The sequence below is a fragment of the Psittacula echo genome (assembly GCF_963264785.1).
Source record: "Psittacula echo genome assembly, chromosome: Z".
NCBI classification, from domain to species: Eukaryota; Metazoa; Chordata; class Aves; order Psittaciformes; family Psittacidae; genus Psittacula; species Psittacula echo.
Genome location: NC_137742.1, coordinates 27282486 through 27309798, shown reverse-complemented (window position 1 = coordinate 27309798; position 27313 = coordinate 27282486). Strand labels below are relative to the sequence as shown.

Genomic DNA, 27313 nt, shown 5'->3' with positions numbered 1-27313 from the left:
GCAGAGGTATGGACCACGTGGACACAGCACAAGATGGTTGACCTGGAAGAAGCAGTTGCTTCAAGAACGTCAGATCTAGACCAACAGGCTGCTTTTATAACTGTGTGTCATCAGTATTTACTATCATGTTGTATTTGTCTTTTACTTCTTCGTACCCACTTGCTTCATTTCTTTCTCGTGAAACACCTCATGTCCTCTCACCCTCACAAGGCTGTAGTACTGCTGTCTCTAATTCCTCTCCAGTTCTAAGCTATCTCCCACCCGTGGCTATCAGTGTTTTTACACTGTAAGCTAATGAATAGCTCTGCAGGTAACTGGCTTTAGAGCTGATAGTGTATGCCAAAAGAGTAGATACACTTTTCGGTCAAGCCAAGGAAGCAGTTGGCAAGGTCTGAGCTTTCCAAACCGTTTTTATCGAGCTCTAACAGCTTCAGCTGTGGGGAAATGTTGGCTAATGTAAACTTGGGGTAGCTGGGAAAAAAGTGGTCTTTGCTTAGGGTGTTAGAAGAGGACAGTAGCCTTATGAGGAACAAAGATTATACAAAAGGGAGAGAAAGACTAGACAAGGGAAACGTATAAATAAGGTAGAGAACCTTCATGACAGAAAACAATCAAAAGAAAAAGTACAGAATCGTAGAGTCGTTTAGGTTGGAAAAGAGATTAAATATGATTGAGGCCAACCATTAGTCTAACGCTGCCGAGTCCACCACGAAACCATGTCCCTAAGTACCACATCTACACATCTTTTAAATATCTCCAGGGACAGTGACTCAGCCACTTCCCTGGGCAGCCTGTTCCAGTGCTTGACAACCCTTTAGGTGAAGAAATTTTTCCTAATATTCAATTCAAACCTCCCCTGGTCCCTAATATCCAATCCAAACAACCCCAGTTCCCTCAGCTGCTCCACTCCTCATCAGACTTGTTCTCCAGCCCCTTCACCAGCTTCATTGCCTTTCTTTGGACACACTTCGCCACCTCAATGTCTCTCTTGTAGTGAGAGGCCCAGAAATGAACACAGGATTTGAGGTGCGGCCTCACCAGTGCCCGCTGGCCACGCTACTGCTGATACAGGCCAGGATGCTGTTGGCCTTCTTGGCTGCCTGGGCACAAGCTGGCTCATGTTCAGCTCTGTCAATCAGCACCCCTAAGTCCTTTTTCATGAGCAGCTTTCCAGCCACTCTTCCCCAAGCCTGGAGCATTGCATGGGGTTGTTGTGGCCCAAATGCAAAACCTGACACTTTGCCTTGTTGAGCCTTATACCACTGGCCACAGCTGATCACTGCAGCCTGTCCAGATCTGTCTGCAGAGACTTCCTATCCTCAAGCAGATCAACACTCCCACCCAACTTGCTGGTTTCTTGCAAACTTACTGAGGATGCACTCAATCCTCTCATCCAGATCACTGATAACGATATTAAACAGAACTGGTTCCAGTAGTGAGCCATGTGAAACAACATCTGTGACCAGCTGCCAACTGGATTCAATTCCAGCAGTCTTTGGGCCTGGCCATACAGCCAGTTTTTACCCAGTGAAAAGTATGCCTGTCCAAGCCCATGTGTCCCTGCCCATGGCAGGGGGGTTGGAACTAGATGATCTTAAGGTCCTTTCCAACCCTAACTATTCTATGATTCTAAGCCATGAGCAGTCAATTTCTCCAGGAGAATGGTGTGGGAAACAGTGTCAGAGACTTTACTGAAGTCTAGATAGACAACATCCACAGCCTTTCCTCATCCACTGAGTGGGTCATCTTGTCGTAGAAGGAGATCAGGTTAGTTAAGCAGCACCTGCCTCTCATAAACCGCAATGACAGGGCCCTATCACCTGGTTGTCCTGTACATACCACATGATGGCACTCAAGATGATCTGCTCTATAACATTCTCCAGCACCAAGGTCAGACTGACAGGTCTGTAGTTCCCCAGATCCTCCTTCTGGTCTTCCCTGGATGTGTGTCACATTTGCCAACCTCCAGTCAACTGAGACCTCCCCAGTTAGCCAGGACTTCTGATAAATGATACAAAGTGACCTGGTGAGTTCTTCTGCCAGCTTCCCCATTAGCCTTGGGTGGATTCCTTCTTGCCCCATACACCTGTGTGTGTCTAAGTGGTGTAGCAGGATGCTAACAAATTCTCTGTGAATTATGTGGCTTCATTCTCCTCCCCACCCCCGCCTCCTAGAAATTCAGGGGGCTGGTCACCCAGAGGACAATTGGTCTTACTATTAAAGACTGAGGCAAAGAAGTCATTAAATACCTCAGCCTTTCCTTCACCCATTGTCACTGTTTCCCCCTGCATCCAATATGACATATCTGTAGTCCTCCTGAGAAGCATGCCCCTTCTTCCTAAGGTTGTAAACTTTCCCTTTTTTCCTGAGTTCAGATTCCTGTTTAGCCAGGCTGGTCTTTTTCTCTGATGGCTCATCTTTCAATGGATGGGGACAGCCTGCTCCTGCACCTTTACAGTTTTCTTCTTGAAAAATATCCAGCCTTCCTGGTCTCCTTTCACCTTCAGGATTGCCTCCCAGGGGACTCTGTCAACGAGGCTCGTGAACAGGCCAGAGTCTGCCCTTCACAAGTCCAAGGTAGCAGTCCTGTTGAGTCCCCATCCTTACTTCTCTGAGAATTAAAATTTCTTATAATTTTATGGTTGCTGTTGCCTAGATGGCCTCCAACCATGGCATCATCCACAAGTCCTTCACTGTTCACAAACATCAAGTCCAGGGGTGACCTTCCCTAGGTTCCCTCACCAGCTGTGTCAGGAAGTTATCCTCCACACATTCCAGGAACCTCCTGGACTGTTTTCTTTTTACTGTATTGCATTTCCAGCAGACATCCGGTAAGTTGAAGCTCCCCATGAGAACAAGGGCTAGTGATTGTGAGACTTCTGCTGGCTGCCTATAGAATATTCCTTCTGCCTCTTCATTGGTTATGTGGTCTTTAACAGATATCCCACTATGTTATCTACCTTTCAAATGAACACTTGAAAAGAGCAGTGATGAAGAAGATGAAAATCTGTGAAAGAGAATGTTCATAAACAATGATATTATGATTACTAATACTAGCGAACGTTAAAGCAATTTATCTGACATACCTAGCTGAGCAAATACTGCAGGCAAATTCTTTGCAATTATATGCTTGAACTTGACATCAAATTTTACTTGATTTTTCAAAGTAGTGTTGAGTAAATTTGGGGAATTATTTACTCATCAGGTCAGCTTCCATCAGAACAAACAGTCCTGTAGAGTTTAGGAAACAATCATGTGAATCTTTACCACAAGGACTGTCTTGCTATTAATAACAGACAAGCCACGTGTGTACCTGAAAGACAACTTCTATACTATTCACAGTCCAAATAGGCACGTGTATTTAAACAAGGGTAGAATGATAGCAAAACTTAGTTTATAGCATGCTGTAGTTCTGAAGGGCTTTATCCAGCAGTTCTCAAGAACTGGTCAATCTGAGTGCTTACTCTCAGACACTTTGCCAGTCTAATGACAGTTCTGAAAGTAAAACAACAGAGATGTTTTTAATGGGACTTGTGGTAGTGGTGGTAAGAGAACTATTAATCAGAATAGAAATTAGTAAGTGCAATTGGGCAGAAGGGCAAAGGGTGGTGGGCAGTTTCCAAATCTCAGGAGTGTAACACTGAATCTGTGTGTTAAGCTCTATCACTTTTAAACAAATTGCAAGTAACAAGGGACAACTTGCAAATACTATTTCACACAGATGCTATATTTTTAGTCTGGATGTTGTCCAAGTTTGAAAGGGAAGAAGACAAGGTATTTTAGAAGAACACCATCCTGCCTGTGCAATTAGTATTCTGTAAAGGTTTTTTCCTAATCATCTCTATTCCTTATATGTTTTTGCATTTCAAGCCCCTTTGGCTAGTGAATCTGCAAATATACAAAGGCTTCTGTCTGAAGCCAGAGGGTCCTAAATGCCTCACAGAAGTGTTTTCATCCGAGCTGCCACACTGTGCAGTTGCCAAAATCTGTTGTGACAAATCATAGCTCTGAAGGTAGATTAGCAGACATTTATCATCTTTGTTTGTGACAAAGTAAGCAAAAATGTATCTTAGCTTATTGTTTTCTTTCACAGAATCCTTCTCTCCAAGGGTGCATCACTTAAATCTGCCCATATTTCACAGAGCAATTATGAACAGAGAGTACACAGAAATTACATTCTAAAATAATAGCTTTCAGTCTGCATGATTTTCTGGGGCCAGAAATTGAACCTTCTTTTGCTGAAAAGTAGGATTAGATCAGTTGGTTATTTCTGTGTTGTCATTTTCCCCCTGAATAGCTGTTGCTTTTTTTGAGTCTAAAAAGACCCAATAAAACAAACCCAAACCAAAACAAATCAACAAACAAACAAACAAACCTTACCAAAAAAAAAAAACCAACCCACACAAAAACCAAAACTGCATCAAAATGTTGGATAGGGAGCCACCCTTCTTTGTGAATAAATAGAAGAAACAGTACAACTCTTTTTTTGAAGTAAGAACTGAGAAGATTAGACCTACCACCCAAAACACGTCATATGCACACTGAGTGGAAGCTGGGCTATGTAGAAAATGGCTTTCACTAGAGACTAAATGCAGCTGCAGGGCATAGGTACCAGATAGTGGAGAAATCTGCATGCATGCGTCTGTATATGAGCAAAAGCAGGCAGAAAGAGATAGCTAAACCCTAAAAATGCAGCTAGAAAGATACTAAGAACATAATCGTGGAAATAACAGTAAGATGTAAGAGTAAAGTAATAATTTTGGGGCACAATGTGTATATTCTTTATAACCAGGATGGCGCCAAATAATACGTTCAGTCATTATTTTGTCTCCAAAAAAAGAAGAAATCTAGAAGGTTCCAAAACTGGCTTATCTTTTGCATGAAAAGGGCAACAATATGCTGATTAATTCGTATTTCCTTCTAATTTAATTATGTTTTTGAGAAAATAAAAAAAATATGTATATGCATCCTGATCTTGCTCTGCCTATTTTTGATGGGGTTTATTGCAGAAGATAAAAAATACCTGAAAAAGATTATGGCTGACATTTGTCATTTTTCTGTTTGACATTTATGCCATTTTCTCCTCGGATGTAAAAACATGTGCAGCAGAAAAAGGGTCCTGCTGTTTATGAAGTGTTCTTCTTGTATATATTTGTACGTATTTATTAAAAAAAGACAAGGCTGAAGGAATGCATCTTGTTATTTTAGATGCAGAGACTGATCCTTATAGAGTAAGAGTTTGTTTTATGGTCTAGAGCCACTCAATGAAGTTTTGCCTCCTGCCAGTTTAGGCTGTGCCTTATTACAGAATCTGTCACTCTGGAGACAGTTATCACTTATGATTATCAACCCAGAGGTTTAGACCAGTGGATTTTTAATCTCTTAAAAAAATGTTCAGACCCTACCCAGTTCTTCATTGGAGGTATAAAAACCCTGTACAGTTAATATGTTCACATTCACAGGATATTCACATCTCATAGATACTTTTTGTCACCCTTTAGGAAGTAATGCATGGACTCATCTCTGTGATCTCTGGATAACAAGTTTATGTCCACTGCTTTGGTTATGATGACTGAAGAAATAATGTACATGAATGACGGATGAGATGTAAAAACTTCAGGTTTTTTTGGATCATTTGCATTTAAGAAAGTTAAAATCCTTCCCATGTTTTAGAATAAACACTCCTCAAATCAGCAAAGTTTTCACAGGCCTTTCATCTGCACATGCAGATGAGAAGAATATAGTTTTATGTATCAAATTCTTTTCTAGAAATTCTATAATATTTAAAACACTGTAAGAGCAAACAGCCGTCTGTATCAAACCAATTAATTGCCAGAAACCAATTTAATACTGTACCCTGAGCGAGAAAAGTGTTTGCCTTTCCCTTAAAACAAAAGGTGAGGTCTTTTTACTTTAAAATTAGAGGCAACTCTGCGTTTGATTTTATTTGGAATTCCCTTCTGTGCATGCCACCATCCATTTCATACAACGTTGGTGGGACATCACAAAGGTAGTCTATTTTCAAAGTTGTAATACAAAAATGTTGAGGATCAAATTCTGTTCCTTCCATGTAAATATGTAAGAGTTCAACTGGAGCCACTGAATTATTAAGGGCTTATATGAGTGTAAGTGAAGGTGGGATCTAGCCTAGATTTTTTTTGACTAGAAAGTGCATTCTTTCTTCCAGCTACTGGGTGATATGATGGGGTTTTTTTTTATGAATTAATTCATAACATGCAATAGTTGCTGAAGTATGTGAAAGATCCTCAATGGAGAGAAGTCAGATTTGCTCTGATCTTCTCTTGCCCAAGTCTTCGCAAGGTAGTTTATGCTTCTGCTAGCAATGTTCAGTATACCAGATACCACATTAGTTCTGTAATACTAAATGGTACCTAGCTCACATTAAAATTCCTACAAGAGTCAGACAGAAATTTCTTTGTTCTTTAAAAATGTTCTCTAGGTCTACACTGTTTTTAAGCAGCTTCCTCACTGCTGTTTGGTGTGATAACAGCTGTAGCTCTTCCTGCTCTCCCTTTCTGTTGTCACTTGCCCTGCACTTGTGAGCAAGTTTTAATGAGTGGAGAAATGGCTACTGCCACCCTGAGATTGTCCAGCATAAGAGTAAAAGAACAGTCGTCTGCAGCAAGGTGCTTCCTCTCAATCTCTGTCCTTTTTCCTCCAATTCAGCTGTTCATTAATTTCTCTAAGATTCTTATATAGTTTTTTAGTCATTGTAATAGCTTTGTAATATTGGAAGAGATTTTTAGGTACCAGTATCCTAAAAGCTTCTGACAGTATTACTCTGCACTTACATAAGGACAGAAGGAAGAATTTACCAGTTTTTACCAGAGAAGTAAGTTTTCCATTCACACATTTAAGGTGTGAAGAAGCGCACAGCACACTTTACTGCACAGTTGCTATGAAACAGAGACCTACAACTCTAAATTGCTGATGTTGTCTGTATGATGAAAATACATCCTCTATTTATCCTTTAGACATTATTTTCACTGTTTAACCACGATGAAAGTAATATCTAGATTTTTAAGCTTCTTTTATCCTGTTGGGGTGCTTACTATAAATGTCATTTACTTCAGATGAAACAGAAAAACTGTTTTGTTTTTCAAAGCTGATGAATTGTTTTCTGTTTATTTGCATATCTTAAATAAACATTTTAGTTTGCTGGCTCCAAAATTCCTCTTGCATATCTAAAAGGTTTATTTGTAAAAAAAAGTTGTCCTATTAAATTGGTCACTATAGCCAGTGTTTCTTCTGTAGCCTTAGAGGACATTTAGGACATTGCATATGAGTCAACCCACCTGGATCAATTTTGAATGCTAAAGCAGCATCAACTTCCCATCCTCCATGGTACAGCTGGTTTATGCTGATAGGTAGGAGATGCCTTTTTTGCTGGCTTTGGTCAGGATCTCTGTACCTGTTATGCCCTTAAGATAGGGTATGTTCTTTTCACTTGAAGCATCCACCAACTTCCTAAACCATCATCCCACAAACATTTGTATGCCCTGCAGACATACTCCACCCATGGGAAACTGTCCACAAGCCGCACTTCATCAAAATTCCAGTCTAGGATGTTTAAAGGGAGATTTCAAGAGGATTGTATGTAGAGTCTTAAATTTCATGAGCATAAGAACTGCATCTGCCTGAAGCAAACCTTTTATAGAGAATGTTTTCAAGCACTTTGTAGTAGGAAAACTACTAAAGTTTTAAATGTGATCTACTGTTAATTGTGTTATATATCACAGGTGGTTTCAGGCTATATTTACTACCATAGTAACCGCATTATAATATAAAGAGAAGATTCTTTTCTCCATGAACAATCATATGAAATGAAGAAAATTGTAAATTTAAAGAACAGATTGTAAAATAGAACAGAAAAATTTTCAAATATATATTTACTTACTATTTTCTATACTTTTTTTAATGAGCGGAAGCAATCAGAGAAAAAAAGCACTGATTTACAAAAAATTACTCTCTTTAGGTAGGGTGTTATTATATGAATGATACTGTCCTACATGCCATGAGCAATCTATTAATTTCTGTCTTCTTGAAAGTGGGCACCTATAACTCCTCATCAGCACTTTCCAGCTGGAAGGAAGACTTTGTTTCTGGTTCTGATAGTGAATTTTCAACAGGAAAAACAAAACAAACAACCCCCCAAACCACAACCCCCTAGAACCACTCTAATCAGATCCATGAGTACTGTATTTGGGCAATATTGTGCAATTCAAAGCTGTGCCTGAGCCCCGGAGAGTAAAAAAACATGTTTGTAATCTCTTTATACTTTGGGAATTGGAAAGCCCCAAATCCATAGCACCACTGAGGCAGCATGGCTTCCCCATTACTTCAAAATAAGTTGCAATTCCACTGTTGGTCATGCCCCTTCCACTGTTCCATACTCTGGATTTCCAGGAGAACCACTGAGGATAACTTCTCCCATTACCTGTGACAGATCAGTTCACAGGCGAAGGCTTTTAGTGTTTTCACCTATGAACAGAGATGAGATACAGTCCTTGTTAACTGTATAGCTGAGGTGGTTTAACCCCAGCTGGCAACTAAGTACCAAACAGCTGCTTGCTTACTCTCTACCCGTCCATGGGATGGGAAGGAGAATCAGAAAAAGGTAAAACTCATAGGTTGAGACAAGAACAGCTTAATAATTGAAATAAAGTAAAATATAACAATATAATAATACTAACAACAACAAAACTCAATAAATGCAAATGATATACAGCTGCTGACTGATGTCCAGCCAGACCCCAAGCAGTGACTGGGGGCTTCTAGCCAGCTCACCTCAGTTTATGTACTGGGCATTCTGTGGTACAGAATACCCCTTTGGCTAGTTTGGGTCAGGTGTCCTTACTGTGCTCGCTCCCAGCTTCCCGTGCCCTCCTCACTGGCAGAGCATAAGAGACTGAAAAGTCCTTGATCAGGGTAAGCATTACTTATCAACAACTAAAATACCAGTGTGTTATCAGCATTGTCCTCAGATTAAAGCCAAAACACAGCACGGCACCAGCTATTAAGAAAAAGTGAACTCCATTCCAGCCAAAACTGAGACAGTATCTAACAAGAGTTAACGGAGGTATAAACCTTTGCAGCACTGGCAGAGAGTATAAGAACTAGCAGGGTCAACTATGGTAAACATTCATTGTAAAGGTGAGAGCTGACAAGTGATACTTCATGAATAGCTGTCTAGAAAGAAGTGACAAAACATCAGACCCCTAAACAAGTATAACAGCTCAATCCAGTATTTTATCATTCTACCTCAATGTAAAAATAAACTGTATTGCTATGGCACTGAATTTTCTTTGGAGTGAAAAACCATTTCTGCATGCGTATTTTCCTTTTTAATATTTGTTTTAATCTGTTTCGAGCTTCCTTCTTTTTGCTCCCAGTATGGCAGCTCCCAGATGACATCATAAATATGTATTTCTCTTTGAAACTCAGTTAAAAATTCAAGATACTGCTTTCAAGTATGTAATCTAGTATGTGAGGATATCTCTTCAAGCTTCACAGATATTTTCTAGCAGGGAAAATAAAATCCTCAAGGACTCATCCTGCTATGGAACATTTGACAACTTGCATTGGTAACAAAGAGGTAAAGACAGTAGATAATCTGTAAGCCAGTACTGAAAATTATACATATTTTGAGTTACTCTAATGTTTGTAAAAGCAAGTTAAACTTTCTTTTTTTTTGTCCAACCAACTTTCAGACAGTGTTTTTTTTTACCATGTGAAAAAATGAATATTTTATGAACGTATAGGCTTCTCATAGAAAACTTAAGTCAAAAGCCATCATGGGATTAGCAAATTGCATAGTACAAATGAATAGAACCTCTTTGTAAATATGCAGTATCATTAACATAGCTGGCATTTACTTACTTCTTGATTACCTAAAGCATGGGAGGTAAGATTTAGAGAAATTTCTATTATTCTTTGGGAAAATTACTTACCTTTTCAGAACTAAGGTATTTTGACACTTGTCAGCAGACTCCCATAATTTTAAGATTTCTGTAATGGTGAAAGTCAACCACTATGTGCAGCCTTCTGTTCCGGCAGCTGACACGTTGACAATTCCCTTGAACACTGAATGCAACTAATTGTACTTACAGTTTTAAACGAAATACCTGACAAAAATTGTCCAAACTGGTGAAAATTTCCTCAAGAGTTTCCCAATACATGGTGCACTTGGAGAAAAAAAATAATTCTTTACCAGAAAAGCTGCTTTCAGTCTGGTTTTTCAATTACTACAGCTATGGGCTTGCTCAAACTTCAATTAGCTGTTACTCTCTCAACTTAATCTATAATCTGTATCTCCTTTTAGGATTGGTGGAGCTGTTCCAACAGTCTTTTCCTATTTTTCGGAAGTGCTTGCTCGGGAGAAACGAGGTGAACACCTGAGTTGGCTCTGTATGTTTTGGATGATTGGTGGCATCTATGCTTCTGCAATGGCTTGGGCAATAATTCCTCATTATGGTAAGAAAGAGCATCTCCTAGTGATTTGTAGCTATTTAACTGTGAAAGTAAAGATCCTGAAGTATAGTTTAAAAAAGGGACTTCATGTCTGTTCCCAAAATACTGACCCTGCTGTCAAGAAAAAAAAATTATTCCTTCTGGTACGAATAATAAGAATGGGTTGTGCCCTAAACAACAAACAGTGTATTAAAATGGTGAAACATAGCCAAAACCCATATTTGGTCAGATTTTTTAAATTACTGAAAACCTGGACACATAAAAATACAAGTGATGGTTGTGTTGAATCTCGAGAAAATAGGTGTGGAGACTTGCATCAGAGAAAATAAACATTGAATTGCTGGATGTCAAACTTGTGCTCACATTGTTTGTATGATTCAGAGGTCAAATGTCAAATACACATTCTTGAGAAAGAAGAGTAAGGACAATTAACGTTTATAGTGCTAATTCTGAATATGAAGCTATGCTGAATGTTTCATTCTTAGTAGAATAACTAGAAGTCTAGAAGTAGAGAAATTGAACAGGGTGTTTTGTTCAATAATGTAGGGCTGCTGTAGGAGTGAATGAGGACAGGTAGCACAGAAAAGCTTGCAATGGCTGAAGTTATACACACATGCAACTTTGTGAAAGAGTTCTTTACTGCCCTGACATGGTTAAGCATTATGTGGAGGTACAGATTCAATTCTTAGTCTCTTGAGTTTGCCTTTTGCATGTGTTAAGTGCTCACAGATCTCCAAGGTTGATGAGGCAGCTCAGGGGCTTTTAAAATTAGCCTCTGCAAGCACTTCTCTCTGGCAGTTCTCAGTACAAGTAAAGCAGAGCTGAGTTAGCTGCCATCCAAAGCAGCTTTCTTTAGCCAAGCAGTGAGGTTTATCACAGTTAGATTGTGAAAGAGATGACAACTTCATAACATTTGCCCAAAGTGATTGGAACATTCAGCAAGCAATAATGTCCAGAAATTAATTATAATAATTCAGACTAATCAAATATCTAGACTGTTGCATTAAAATTAATTTTTCCACACAACCTGAATCTATGTCTTCAACCTTGCCTTTTGTCTTTGAACTGCTGGAAGTAAAGAGAGTAATTATTGCTGACAAAGTATAATGTGAATAATTTGTTTTTGTCCAATTAGTAAATTGCTCTGAATGCCAAGTACTTTCACTTTCCTATGGATTTCTATTTTCCTTATCTTTGAGTGGAAAATGCAAACATTATGACAGATATATGTTGCCCAATTTCATTGTAGATTTTATAAATAACTCCATAACCTTTACTAATGTGCTTTTGAAAGACCACATGGCAGTATATGAGTGAATAATAATACACATCTTTATACCAAGGCAGTAGCAGTAGAGAGAAAAGTTTTCTTCTTTCTTTAGCAGTGGAAGAATATCAGCAACAAAGACATTCTGTACCTCTTTTTTTGTGTGTGTATGTGTCCTGCAAAAATGTTTATGAAATAATATTAACGCAACTATAAAAACAAATTTTAAAAGACAGTATTCTTCAGTGTTGGCTATAGAATCATAGAATCAGCTTGGCTGGAAAAGATCTTTAAGATCATCAAGTCCAACTGTTACCCCAGGACTGCCAAGTCTACCATTAAGCCATATCACTAAGGGCCTTATCTACAGAGTTTTTGAACACTTCCAGGGATGATGATTCCACCAATGCCCTGTGCAGCCTGTTCCAATGCTTGGTCACCTTTTGGTGAAGAAACTTTTCCTGATAGCCAATCTAAACCTTCCTTGCGCAGCTGAAGGCTGTTTCCTCTTGTTCTATTCGTTGTTACTGGGAGGAAGAGACCAGCCACCTCCTCACTCCATCCTCCTTTCAGGTTGTTTCAGAGTGATGAGATCCTTCCTGAGCCTTCATTTCTTCAGACTAAACAAGCCCAGTTCCCCCAGCTGTTCCTCATCAGACTTGTGCTCCAGACACTTCACCAGCTCCATTGCCCTTCTCTGGACCTGCTCCAGCACCTCAATGTCTCTTTTGTAGTGAGGGGCCCAGAACTGAACACAGAACTCAAGAGGTAGCCTCACCAGTGCTGAGTACAGGGGGATTATAAGTCACTCTCCTTAGAGTATAGTAAAGAAAGTTGGAATAGCCAAAAGGAGGGCTAAAAAGCAAGCTATGAACACCAGAAACAATCCTTTTTCACAGGAAAAGAAGTGGGGTTAAACGTAATTTTGACAAAATGAAATAAGATGTATTTATGGATTTTGATAAGGTCATAAAAGTGTCTTCACTTTGATCAAACTTTTTTATTACACTGTGAAATTTAAAACCTGTATCTTAGTTCGTAGTACAAATCTGGAATCACCCTAGCCCATGGTCAGGGGCAAACTTCATTGTCATAATGCTCTGCCAAGTTTTCAGGCATTGCCAAGGTCTCCCAGGGCAAACCCTGCTCCGGCACTTGGGAGTGTGTTGTCATACATTGCTGTACTCTCCTGGAAACACACCAGGTTAGGCAAGCACCAGTGCAGATCCCTGAACCATTTTTATCATGTGCATTCATGAGAAGGCTTGTGAAGTTGTATTTTCCCTTTTACAATTTCTACATGGTTTTCATGGCATCATTTTGAAAGAATTAAGCAAAAATACTAATTTTTCTCTAAATCACTTGTAGTCTTTCTCATCATTCACATCTCCACTGACCAGGAAGGAAATAGAATAATAAACAAAGCAGCCCAGATACTTCTAAGCCTCACTTATATAGTGCACGGTGATTTCTGGGCTCTCCGTTTCTCATATGAAGAGTAAACAGAGTTGATTTGTCCCAGCTGAACTCAGAAGTTACTCAGCAGTAGTGAATCCGTAGCAAGTTGCATCTGTTAAAAAGTAATAAATTGCTATTGAGCACAGTAGAATTATTCTTAAATCAATAGAAAAAAACATGCCAACAGAGTAGAATAATTTAATAGATTTTTTTTTTCCTCCCTCTTTTACAAATTTCTTCCTCTCATTTGTACTGCTCTTATATAAGCCACTTTAAAAAGTCCTAGATTCACAGCTGGTATACGTTATCTAGCCCAAGGCAGCCAATGAAGCTATCTATACAAGTTTACCAGTTGAACAAAAAAGATTGCATTCTGTATATGTAACAGTTTCTCTCTGTTTGAGTTTAAGCAGCACAAGAGTGTCTGAAACCTGAGTAACACTCTGAAACACAAAAGAAAGGGAAGCTAGCAGTTGCCTTGGCATCAGTGTGTTGTTAAAAGAAGAATCAGTATGATGTAGATGTAGTTCTGCAGTGACCACATATGGAAAAAAGAGTATCATCTCTAAGACCAGCATCTCTGTCTCAAGGCTCCTTGAATTCTATAGCTGTTGACTTTTGTTTAAAAGTAGAAGGTGGATGTAAACTTGCTCAGGGACTCTGAAAGAAGAGTTCAGGTCATGGAGAAGCTATCAGAAGAAACATCTGCAGAGAAATAGTTCTAATTGCTGCCAATTAACAAAATCCCAGATTAGGCTGCCACAAAGAAATTGTTTTATGCAATATTTATATCAGGCTGGATAATAAGGATAATTCTCATTTCATAAATTATTTTGCAAGTTCAACTTTAAATTTAGCATCATGTTATGAGGTAGATTAGTTCAAAGACTGTCAAATGCATCAAGTGTAGATTAGTTCAAAGACTGTCAAATTCATCAAGTATGTATTACAGTATTCTTTAATACATGTACTAGTTTGAGGATAGGGTCAAAAAGAACCATGGAAGTTGTTCTAGCTATTTTACCCTTCCCATTAGAAAAAAAAAAAAAAAAAAAAAAGGATGCTATATGATCATCATTTTTTTTTAAAAAAAGTTGCCTGCTATAAATATGTATTATTTTAAAAATCAGTCTCAATTTTTATTGTACCAAATCTCCAAACTAAAAATCAGGGGAAGCTGGAGAGGGATTTCAGTATATTTAACCTATTAGTTCTGATATTCCATGTAGTTTTATGTTTTGTGTGTATGATGTATATGAGCCTTTTCTTGCTTCACAAACTACTGTAAAACCTTCTGAATTCTGAAACATTCCCTAGAGTATTTTGCTTAGTGACTAACAAATATTGACCTCATTCATTTGTAAGTCTTATTCCTGAGCAAGAAGGGGAATACATGGTCAAAAAGAAATTAGATTGCAAGGCAGAGAACAGGATGATGTAGGTGTGCAGGCTGCTAAACCACAAGCTGCATTTGAAATCTGAAATTTTCGCTACACTCCAGCCCTTTACTTCTGGTATTTAGGAGGGGGAAAGAGGAGACAACCATGTCAAATAGCTTTAGTGAACAAATCTCTACAGTATGATCAGAGGCAGAGAAATTACTTCTCTATATATCCATCAAATTCTGATTAAATTAGGCTTGATTATTCACTTAAAACCTACAAAATTAATAATACAAAATCAAGAGAATAGGGAATATACTACTTTCTAACACACTCAATGCAAAAAAGTGGGTTTAAATCTTTGACCATTTTCTTCAGACCTGTGTAATCATATTGCATAACAGGTCTTCATCTAAACTATTCATTTTTCATCAGTAAGGTCTTTTTCTACCCTGCTGAGGACTAGCTACTTGTGTTCATAACAGAGGTATTTATCACCATTCAGAGAACACAAACTTGGAGGAGAAAGAAGTGGAATGAGAAATCTAAGGTAAAAGCATTCCATTTCAAAACTAGAGATTTCTGGGCTACTTGTAATGTGTCTCTCTAGGTGTAAGTAGGAAAGTATTAAATTGTTTGCCATGTAAGCAGATTTTTCCATTGCATCTGCAAGCAACTGGTATATTTTTCTGTGACTGAAAGAAGACAAATTACAAATAGTATTTCTACTCCAGCTATTTTTTTTCTGAATAATTATTTTTAAGATAGCAACTTTTTTACAGTAACACATAATTTAAAAACGCAGACATAGAAATGTCCAAATGATGGACTCACACTTGACTTGCAAAATAGTGTATTTAAAAGATTGATGATAAATTCTATTTTTAAAATGTTTAATTACGGCTTGTACTTGGAATCTGGTATTCTTTCCCTGGTTTATAAAATATATTTGCTTCTACTTCTCTCTGATGATTTGCACCTATTGCTTTTCTTCTGCCAATATCCTTAAATCTCAGAAACTGAAGTTTAGATAACAAAACGATTAAGATTTGAATACAGATGGAATGTGGTATTAACATAAACTGTCAATTACAGTTACAGAATCTCTGTCAGGGAACATCAAGCCACAGCCTGTCCTCAACAGATTAGACGCTAAATTCACCAAACATAGTGGTGGAGACCTGTTGCCCGTTCTTAAATCTGCTTTCCATAAGTAGGTAGATCTTTTCATAGGCACAAGAGTCCATAAATAGTTTCTATTTCTAACCAAGTGTAATTGCAATTAGAATGGAACAATTTGTTTTTCTTTAGAGTAAGCGGCTTGCAAAGTGACGAAGATTTCTCTTTGTAGCAGAAGATTGGCAAGGGGAAACAGATCAGTTTGTCTGAAGAAATTAACTTGACTAGCAATCAAAAAGATCTTTTTATCCCCTTTTTGGTAGGTGGCTTGAGAGTTGTTTTGGTAGTATTTTCTATTGTCAGGTTTGCTCTATTATTGTGTCCAGTTGGAAATAATAAAGATAAAAAAAGTAAACATCTTCAAACCTGCAATACAATTCCTATCTTGAACTACACTATAGTAAAACAGGCAAGGAAGTAAGCAGAGAGATGAGGAAACAGAGAGCTACTGGCTCATTTTGCAACTCAGAGCATGTATGGCATCATGCAATGTTAAGGGGGGAATTAATCTGTCAGCCTGCGGCAGACTAAACTGAGAACACAATGGACTAAAACTGTTCCGTGGCAATGAAGTCAGAAAAATTTTTAACTCCCTTATTCTATGAGGTTTTGGGGGGAGCTAAAGGGTTTCTCAGTAGCACATGGCAGCAGAAGTATTAGGATAAAAAAGTCCTACACCAATGCTGTATTATCAGTGGGGTTATAGGGCATGGTGAGTGCTTAGAATCATAGAATCATAGAAAAGTTACAGGTGGAAAGGATCTTAAGATCATCTGGTTCCAACCCCCCTGCCAAAGGCAGGAACACCTCACTCTAGACCATGTCTCTCAAGACTCTGTCCAATCTGGCTTAGCAATAGAAGCAGAAGGATCTGAGGAGCTGTCTATCTTCGAGTACTTCTGATGAACAGAGCTGGATCTTAGTGGTAGGAGCCACAAGTGTGGATGTACAGATGTTTCAGTCTAGCCTGCTGTTCTCTTCCCATTACAAGGAGACAAGAGGTTTTTTTGCATCAGCAAAACATCCAAGAGTCAAAAGGTTGCACTTTTCCACAGTGATGATTATTCCAAGATGAATGCTGTGAAGTAATCGTTCCACAGCACATTAATGTTACGTGGCAAGGCTTTTTCTCTTTGACAGCATTTATTTTTGTAGAAATTTAAAGGTTAACAAAATGGCTTTGTTATGAAGATGAAAGACTTGAAGCTAGATTTTTTTACCAGCAGCTTGTATAACCTACAATTTCTTCAAATGTAACCCATGAACTTGGGTATCTCAAGGTCTAAGTCAGGGTTGTACCTGGATAGAAATAGAAAATTCTTGACTACTTTGAAAAGTTAAGGTCTTAACTTCGTTATTACTTGTGTGTAAAAAACCCAAGCAACAAAACCCAACAAAACCAAAACACTAGTAATTACTTTGTTGAGAGTGCACAGATCAAGATCTGCAAGGCATCTTTAGACATAATTTGTGTGCTCAGATCTATGAGCTTCAAAATGTCAAAGTTGATGATGATGCTGTAAATAAGTGTCTAGGTTTTTTTCACATACTGCCGCATTTCAAGTATTTCTTGTGTGCTTCTAGATTCTGAAATGTTTGTTAGAGGTGGGTCTGAGCATCAGAGGAGCAGCTTGATTTCACTCACAGCTATTTCACTCACAGCTGCTGCCAGCATTTCCTCAGCACCGAGGTGCCCAGCATCTCATAAATGTGTTATAAATCATGGTTTCATCTTAGGGAAAAGATTACCAAGTTCTTTCTTCCACCCTTTTCTTTGCTGTAGTCCTCAGAGAGGAATTTGGCTATCTGTAATGCAGTGCACCCATCCAATCAAAAGACCAGGATGTGCTTACATGATTTATAATAAAAAGTGCCACACTTGACCGATTTCATATTGCTGCATCTCTGCAGTGACTCTGCCTAAAACAACAAGAGAAAGAAATGAATTCAATAGTCATATCTACAGAGTTGATTTACCGCAGTACTTGTACGTCAACACCTGATTGGTGTGAGTTGGAAATAGGAAAAAGAGTTATGTGATGGCTGTTTTGTTTCCTTGTTCAAAGTTGAACCATACTGAAATAGGATGCTATCAGTGATTTAGACATGCAAGAGGTGCATCAAGTGATGTCTTCTTTAATCCCGCAGAAGGCAAATAAGAGAAAAGCATGATTAGCTGCAGAGGGAAAGAAATAAACTGCTTACTGATAAGACAGAAAGTAATGAACTGAACTTTCTGTCAAGGGGAGGTAGTATAGATGATGAAAAAGACTTTCTAATGGTGTGTTAGCATCTGAATAAAGCATCTGAATAAATGAAGCATCTCAACAAAACCGCTGCAGAAGTAGTGAAAACTCAGTTACTGTAAGTCTAAGACGATATTTTGAGAATATTGTAAAGGCTATTGTTGATTCTGATTTGAAGCAAGTGGACGCAGTGAATACCCCCTCAAGATCCCATCTATGTCTGGTTTTAGCAAGCTATTAAAGAGATACTGTTGCTCCCAGGAGTGCTGGGGTGGGCTGGAAAAGAGCAAATGAAGAAAACAAAGACAGAAGGAGAATAGAACTTCAGAAATTAGAAGGAACAAAACAAAAGAAAAAAAAGTAGCATAGGACATTCCCAAAACAGGAGTTGATCATTCTGTAATCTAGACCCTCAATTTAAAACATATTATTTTCTGACTTTTTTTCCTAATAGTCTATCCTTTCAGGGTGGTTCAGAACAAATCCAAACTGTGGCAGCAGCTGCTTTGGAAAAACCTGAGCCCAAGGCTCTATTTTCTATTATACAATAGCTTCTGTTCTCTGAATTTTATTAGTTGCCCAGACCAAAGAGATACCAAAGAAGATGTCCTGGGAAGATGGCCTGGGAAAGAGCTTCAGATGTCTTTTCTTACTTGTGAAAAGCTCCTGAATGGACTAATAAACTGCAGAATTTCAAATCTTTTTCCTTTTTTTTTATCGTGGTGGAAACATTTGATCCAGATTTTGAAACCAAGATCAGCTCTTCAATTTTGCCTTCATGCAACTGCCTTCCTGATACATCTTCTGTCTTCAGAATTCATGAATTTATGAATACCTAAACCAATGAAAGATACTGTTTGAGATTTAGTGGAAGTTGTTGAAGCTTCCTTAAGGCTGGATCTGCATTTGCTGTGAGACTCTGTCAGTCTGAACAAATGGAATAGATCAGACATAAAGGCATCTACTACATAATGCAACATCTGTTGATCTGTTTTGCATTCCACTAGGATGCAAAATGATCCCCAATGTGTTATGCTCCCCCCATACTTACTGCACTTCCATTAATCTGGTATTCTGCAGGCTGAAGCTATTTTAAATCTGCATTAATCAAAGTGGGTATGAGGCAGGTTTAACTCCTGCTGGTGAATTGTTCTTCATTGGAAATAATCTTGTGAAATTAGATTATACTGAATGTGTATACTTTAAAAAAATCTTCATCTTTAGGAACAAGAAGAATGATGGAGCACAGCAGAATTTTAGAACAGATGCTTATGCAGATCCAGCTAAGAGAGCAAACCAAATCACTTTGTTTGTCAGTTTGCTATGTTCTGTGCCCTAATGCAGGGTTTGATATGGTCATTTGACTGTTTATATTTGCAACTGCTAGAAGCTTAAGTAGCTTTTAGCACATCTACTTAATGAGCACTAAAGATACTCATTAGCGAACTTCAAATATAATCTTCTCCTGGGCTCTTCAGGTTGATTGTGAAAGAAAAAATTTGTTTATTGAAAGGCTCAGTAAAAAGCTAGCAAATCGTTTTGTGAGCAGAGAAGTTATAAAGCAATTTCCTGGGGTTTTTTTGTCAATGTGTCTGTTATCCAGGCTAACACCCTTCTCTCCATTCATCCCCTATATCCCTTTCAGGACACCACAGCAGTACTCGGTTTCTCCTTGCTTTTTTCAGATCCCTTTCTGCTATAGTGTGTCCACATTTGCCCTTTCTTGTCCTCAACACTGTGCAAGAAGAAACACACTCATCAGAGAGAGTGAGCTCACCAGGAGCTCGCGTAACTCCTTGCTGTTTTGCAGCCCTGCTCCAGCCTAGCTGCTGTCAGTGTGAAGTCAACAAGTTTTGGTTTGAGTCAGACTGGTGCCAGAGCCAATGAATGACACAACCAAGGCATGGTCCCAGCTACCAGGCAGGCCACAGCACCCCTGAGGGACCACTGATTTCTTCAGCCTTTTCCTTTGTGATTATCTTTAAGACTATTTCTTACTGTCAGATTTGATTGAAGCAGGTCAGTCACTTTACGCAATGCTGGTGGAGGAACTGACAGACAAGTGAACAGCCTGTTTCCACAAACATCACTGTCTAATGCCATAAGCATAGTTTTCTGCAGACACTATAGTAATAGTCAATCATTCTTATGGCAGTAAAACAACAGCAGCTCCTCATCCTTAATTTTAATGAAAACTCAGTTTCACACAATGAATTGGCCTTAAGTATAAATTAAAAAAATTACATCCAAGTTAATGAAGCTGCCTTAGAAGTCTGCTCAGTGACCATCAGAAATATCTGCAGTGTCAGACATAACCCTTTCTTTTTCCTTATAGAAACAAATAAGATGCTAATCTGATAAGATTTTGATGTTAAAAAGACAAAAAAGCTTTTGGTTTTATGATTGGTCTGTAACAACTGAAGGTGTTTTGTACAGATGGACTAAGGAAGAGGTCATTGTATTATTGTATGATTATTCAGATACCTAAATACATTAATTTTCTCTGGAACACGGTGCCACAGTACAAGTTTGTCAGTCATACTTCCATATTGTTTGTCTGGCTTATAAAATTGTCTGGTCTGAGGGAGATAGCAATTGTCCTTTTAGCAACAGTTTTTTTTCACTTTAATAATACACTGTATCTGTGGATTTGGTATACAACTGTAATATCATTTGTCAATTTGCAGTGCAGTGGCATTTAAAAAAAAAATATTAACATAATCCATTACAGAATGGCATTGGATTTCTTTTTCAGGAAACTTGTTTATGCCTTTTCTCAATTTGAAATATGAAATATTGCTTTTGAAAGTCGTGCCTTCTTCAGTGGAAATAATTCCTTCAAGGTATATTCAATCATCCATCCATATCTGAGTATGTGAATACAGCATCTGACCAAATTATTCTTGTTCATACAGGAAGGACCTGTATAAATATATGGAAAAAAACTGATCTACCTCCGCTATAGTGTTTGTGTGCTCAATATTCTCAATGCAGCTTTTTTTTTACATTTTCTAAAGACACCAGCAGGAAACAATATAAAACGAGCGAAGAGAAACAGCAAGATTTTGTAGTCAGGGCTCTGGGCAGAGGTTTTGGTACCTGGTCTCCTCAGCTTTGATGCTGCCCGAGGTGAGGAGATAAAGCATTGTACCACTCTCTGTTCCTTTCTTGCTGTACTGTCTTCCATTTCTAGTACAAGAGCTATTTGTTTGGGGCACTGGAAGTTTGGGCCTCTCCTAGTTGTTTCCTGAAGGTAGCATTGCCATATAATAAAAAAGTGAGGAGTTACATCTAAAGAGATCAAGGTAACACATTTAGATTGCTTCATTTTCCCTCAGAAAACTTATGTATTTCAGTTTGCTATAAGCATCTGATTCTTTCTTGGTATCTAAATATTCTGGACTCTGAGGAAAAAATATAATATAATGCTGTTTATTAAACATACCGTATTTTCTTTGTTCTCTTTGATAATTACATTTCAAACACTGTGACTGCATGTCTGTAAGCAAAATCCACCCACACCCCTCTTCCTTCAGTAGCTATGATAGATTATAACTGAGGATCATTAGTACCTGATTAGTGAATGCAAATAATATTTGTATTGGAAGTGTTTTTCCAAAGTTTGAATTCAAGACTTTTGACCCATGGTTCACATCTTATACAGAAAAGCTCCATGTGTTCAACCAAACACATTTATTTAATTGACTGCTGTTAGTTTAGAAGATAATTCTTAGTCTGTGTATGTGGTCTACTCATTAGGTCACATATAGCATATTGATCATTTTAGTTTAAAATTAAAAAACAAAAAGCAACCAAACATTAGAAGTAAATTAAATAGCAAAAAAAAAAAAAAAAAAGCAAATCAGACTTCAAACACAGCACTGAAATGTGCATTTAAAAAATATTTTTCTTGCAAAAACTTTCAAACAAATAAGACATAATAAGGTTAAATTCTGAAACACTTTCTTGAATTGCATTATGTTCTGTTACGGTGCAGCAGCATGTGAAAGGTAAAATGCTTATTGGTGGTAAAAGACACAGCCTGTCTGTATTCTTCAGAAAATGCTCCAGTATTTCAGTGATGGTTTTGTTTTTAAGTTAGGCTAGATAAGAAAGCCCTATTTTCTTTTCATAAACTGCAATATTTTATGTTGCCTTTTTATGGTTGTCTTTTTTGAGTAATTGTTTCTCCTTTCTTCTTTAGCTGTGAGGCCATCATTTAAATACCCTTAGTCCATGCAAAATGGAAAGATGCACGCAAATCACTGGAAGTCCTAAACCAGGACAGAAACACTTACATTTTCAATTAGCTTCTACATGTAACAGCTGCTGGTAGTAGTGTCTACAATAACTTGTCACACAATATGTGAGCTTGGGTCTATGAGTAGGCCGTGGGAGGCACCACACAAAAATTACAGACATATCATTGTATATCTGTTTTGCATATTGGTAGGACAACGATATAATCAGATCTTGTTGCAGACAAGTGTTTTATTTCACATTTGATTTGTAATGACTACTGCATAATGCATTTGGCAATTTTATATTGTCTACTTATAAAAATGTTATTTTATATATATAATATATATAAGTTATATATATTATATATAAATATATATTTTTATATATAAATAAATAAATATATAATTTATATATATTATATATAATTAATAAATTATAATTAAATAAATAATTATAATAATATTATAATATTATATAATAATATAATATTATAATATTATAATAATAAAATAAATTAGTAGATAATAATTAAATATATAAATATATATTTATATATTTATGTATAAATAAATATAAATTATATATATATTTATATATATTTTATATATATCTGCTGTTGATGAGTACAATTGATTCTTATTGTACTCTTTACCGCTGTCCAAACAGATGTTTTGAACTTGATAACAAACCATCTTTCAACTCTTAATTGGGTGTAGTAAAATAGAGTAGTGGAAACTGCTAAGTACGTGTAGAAGACCAGAGGTAGAAAACTTAAAAAGAAATCAAAAGTAAGGTCATGCAAACAAAATCTAAAGCATGTTTTAGTGACATTTGATTGCGCAGTCTTAATGTTGACACTGACCATGATATTTTTAATCTATGACAGCAGCATCTTTTAACATGTGCTCTCACCTTTTTTTTTTTTTTTTACATTAGTTGCATTTGCTTGATCCATCGCCTGTGGAAAGCATGACATAGCCTTTTCTTCTTAGACTGATAAGTCTGTAAGTTATGATGTTGTCAGAGTAGTGGCCAGCAGCTTTTTCTCTTTGTTTAGCAGATTGTGAAGTGTCTTCACTGAACAGCTGCACAGAGCCAGACACAGGCAAGGACTTTGCAGAACTGCATGAGTACATAAATCTCTGGGGCCACTGACTCAGGCAGCCAAACAGTCACATCAATTATGTGCTACAGTCTTTGTAATGAGATTTTCAATAGTATCAGCTAAATATTAACCCTTGGTGGCCTACCATGGGTTGTTTTTTTCAATATGTAAGTAATTAGAAAATCGTTTTTGTGGTTCCTCAGTGTCCATTCTGCTTTGGACTATGATGTAAAATCAGTGTAACTATTGAATAGATCTTGTTCATATTTGAAAAATGCATATTAATATTTATGCACACTTTTTTATCTGATTTTTAAGCTGAGAAGATTCTTAGACCATTCTTTGATTCAGTTTATTTTCCAGATCCTGCCAGCTATCACTGTGGTTTTCAATAGCAGGGATTTCATTAAATGTTTCCAGGCTATATGACTGTAAAAATAATTAAGACAAATAAATCTTTCACCCACAAGCCTTAGCTGGTCATGTAGGAGTCTACACATCCGCTTAAAAAATGTCTAGTTGTTTGAAATTCAGGAAGGTCGCAAGTCACTGACCTATTGCATCCCAGCACTACTTTTGTTGGTTTTTTTTTTCTGACTCCATTGTATTACAAGGGCATTAGGAATATTGCAAATGCATGTATGAAAGAATTTTACATCCAAGCATTTACAGCAAGTGTTGGTTCCACAGAGCTGAGGAAGGTACCGTATGAGTCCTAACATCTTTACTTACAAGTAGACGTAGATCTATATCAGATCTTTAAATGAAGGGATAAAATTTTCCAAATCCAATTTAGATGCAGGAATATGACAAAAGCAGGCATTTATAGGGAAATAAAACATTTGAACCTTTGATTACAAATCACAGTTCTTTTCAAGTTTTGCAGATGAACTATGGACAGAATTTTACCTGTATCCATCTATGTTAATTTCTACTGATCTGGGGCAGTTTTCTCTCAGTTAAGTCTCTCATAACTGCATACAACGGAAGTGCAGAACATTCTATTCTATTCGTAAATATGCATATTTACTTACTTAATAATTTTAATTGCAACATGGTGTTTCTCATTTTAAGAGACAGAAGTTTTAAGAGAGTTCTTGCACTGATTTGTATTTTATAAAGTATGAGGTAGAGAGGAAGAAAGCTGTGTTGAGGATGTACAAGTAGAATGTTTTAGAAACATTTATTATTTAAGCAGAAATGTACAGGTTTGCACTGGAAAATTTTCAGAATCTATGCTCATTATTCAGGGACTGTAATGAGTGAGGATATACCCACTTCCCGAGGAGTATAACAATATTTGCCTTCAGAATGAAGACATGTGGAAGTAATTCAAACTTGATTCCTAGGATAGGAAGAGGTGGCTGAAGTCTGGCAAAACATCTCAGAACATAGACAAAAGTCTTAATGGTAATGAAAGTCAATATATTGCAATTCTCTGTTGAAGTGCTATGAAATTTGGTAGGTTTCCAGCCCAACAGGATGGTTGCGTTGCATTTGCATTCAGAATTGCTAAGGTACAGAATTGGATCCTACATGGTGGTTGCCAGGTGGAGGTATTTACATCACCATGACATCTTACCAAAGTGCATTTCTATTATTTCTGTCTAGTTTGAGAATGGAAAATTCTAAGGGGCCAGAGTTAAACCAAAGCAGAAGACTGCTGGGTTGTCTCCACTTCTAAGCAGTGACAGTCTTTATTCCTTTCCTGTACATGGAATGCTTTGCTCTTAGCCTTTATTTTTATGCAGTATCATATTAATGGGTACAACAATGAGCTTAAATCAGAGTATCAATCTAGCAAAGGCTCGCAAAGCTCTGTATGATGATCCCACACCAGTTGAGCACATCTCCAGGGTCGTGTATTGGAGAACAAACCCCAATTCTCTTAGGAATAAGGTGCAGATATATCAAGAAATCATGTAAAGGGTTTTGTACAAATTTGATGTTTATCCTTCCCTTCTCCCCTTATGGAGTGATGGCTCTTCATTTCATGTCAATGTCTTTCTTTATGGATTTGAAGAGTACAGTCTTCTCTCAAATGCTGTATATTTTGGCTCTGATTTTCCTCTTATTTTCGTGCCCCTGCAGTGTTTCTGAGATCTTCCAGCACTGACTTAAGACTTAACCTGTGTAAGTATTATTATTCCTGTTTTATTGATACAGATGTAGCATATAAATACACAGAAAAGCACAATGTAACACTACAGATTGCCAGTAACTCACCATGTAATTGAATATAATCATATATCAATGGTTATATATATCCATATATATCCATATATATCCGTATATCATGGGTTAGAAGAGACTTTTAAAGGTCATCTAGTGCAACCCCCTTCAATGAGCAGGGACATCTTGAACTAGATTGGGTTGCCCAGAACCACATCCACCTGGCCTTGAATGCCTCCAGGGATGGTGGATCCACCACTTCTCTGGGAAACCTGTGCCAGTATTTTACCACCCTTGCTGTAAAGAATTTCTTTCTCACATCCAGCCTGAATCTTCCCTCTTTTAGTTTAAAACCCCTCGTACTATTGCAAGAGGCCCTGCTAAAAAGTCTTTCCCTGTCTTTTTTATAGATCACTTTTAAGTATCGGCAGGCTGCTCTAAGGTCTCCCCAGAGCCTTCTCATCTCCAGGCTGAACAACCCCTTTCCTCACAGGAGAGGTGCTCCATCCCTCTAACCATTTTTGTGGCCCTCCTCTGGACCCTCTCCAACAGGTCCATGTCTTTCCTATATGGAGGATAATGTTATGGAGAGTGATGGCCTGGCGACTAACTGAAGTTATTAAACAATATGTATAGAGGGAGAGGAATCTTCATCTCCTGTAAGCTGTTTTGCTGTCAGATGATTCTTAGAGCTACTCTTCAAACCAGAATGTTTTCTGCAAAGTGCACTTACCCAAGGCTTGTTTTATGTCTGCTTCATGTGAGTAAAAAGGTAATTTGTCCAACTGTGAAGTGTGCAGGAATCTTCTTGCTGTCAGACCTTTCTTAGTCATATAGTAAGTACAGAAGATGAAAACCAATTCTGAAAATGCCATAAGCTACCTATTATGAAAACTCTTCTACTCTTTTGCCACCATTTCAACTATCCACTATTACAACTATTATGTCTTTGGAACAGTCCACTGAAGGGAAGATTATCACTGAAGGAGTGAATATGCAGAAAATGTACAAAGGTCAATTTAGTTTGCAAGTCCTTTCTCTCTGGTTCTGTATAGCTTCTCTTCTGTCCTGTAAGACTTCACAAAAAGTGAACTATTAATGAGTGATTTTGTCTTAGTCATGTCTGTTTTATTTAGTTGGCTCAGTATTCTTCTCAGAAAGAAAATTGAAGTGCAAGAATAGCTTCCTTTATTGAAGTCAAGATACAGACATGCCACTCACATCAGGCTCTGTACTATCAACAGCCTACTTTAAGTCTCTATATGCGTTCATATTTATCTAGATAGGAAGGCAAGTGATCCTGATTTCCTAATCATAAATAGACCACTAATTAAGCATCCTTTGCCACCTCCAGCATCTGCCAAGATATGACAAATGACATGACCAGGCTGTTTGGTATCCGCAGTTCTCTTATTAATGCTTTAATTCTTCCAGAAAATTACACATGTTCATCTCTTCTGCCTTTTCAAAAATTAACTTCTTGCCTGTGATGGCTACTATGAGTCACAACATCCAGCTACAGTCATACTTTGGGGCCAAATGGAAGTCAGATTTCAGACAGACCGTTTCAATTTGTGCGCACAATGACTTACAAGCTTCCTTCACCTTTTCTTTTTTTGTTTCCCTGATCATTGCTAGCTGTTACGATTCACAACAATTTTTTTGTATTGTTTTGTTGTTTCTTTGGTTGGTTTTGTTATTTTTTTTGGGTTTTTTTCTATCAGGTCTGTCACAGATACATTAGCAATTCCATAGCAACGAAACAAACGTA

The 27313-nt window shown here is 37.5% G+C and overlaps 1 protein-coding gene across 1 annotated transcript in view; it reads left to right on the top strand.

The window, feature by feature from the left end:
* SV2C (synaptic vesicle glycoprotein 2C) overlaps positions 1-27313 on the top strand; it is a gene marked incomplete at both ends in the record, with an annotated part of 81176 nt that overhangs the window by 25661 nt on the left and 28202 nt on the right. Inside the window, one exon of the mRNA XM_080637096.1 lies at positions 10343-10494. Within this exon, the coding sequence (XP_080493222.1) occupies positions 10343-10494 (152 nt within the window). The remainder of the gene's footprint in view (positions 1-10342; positions 10495-27313) is intronic.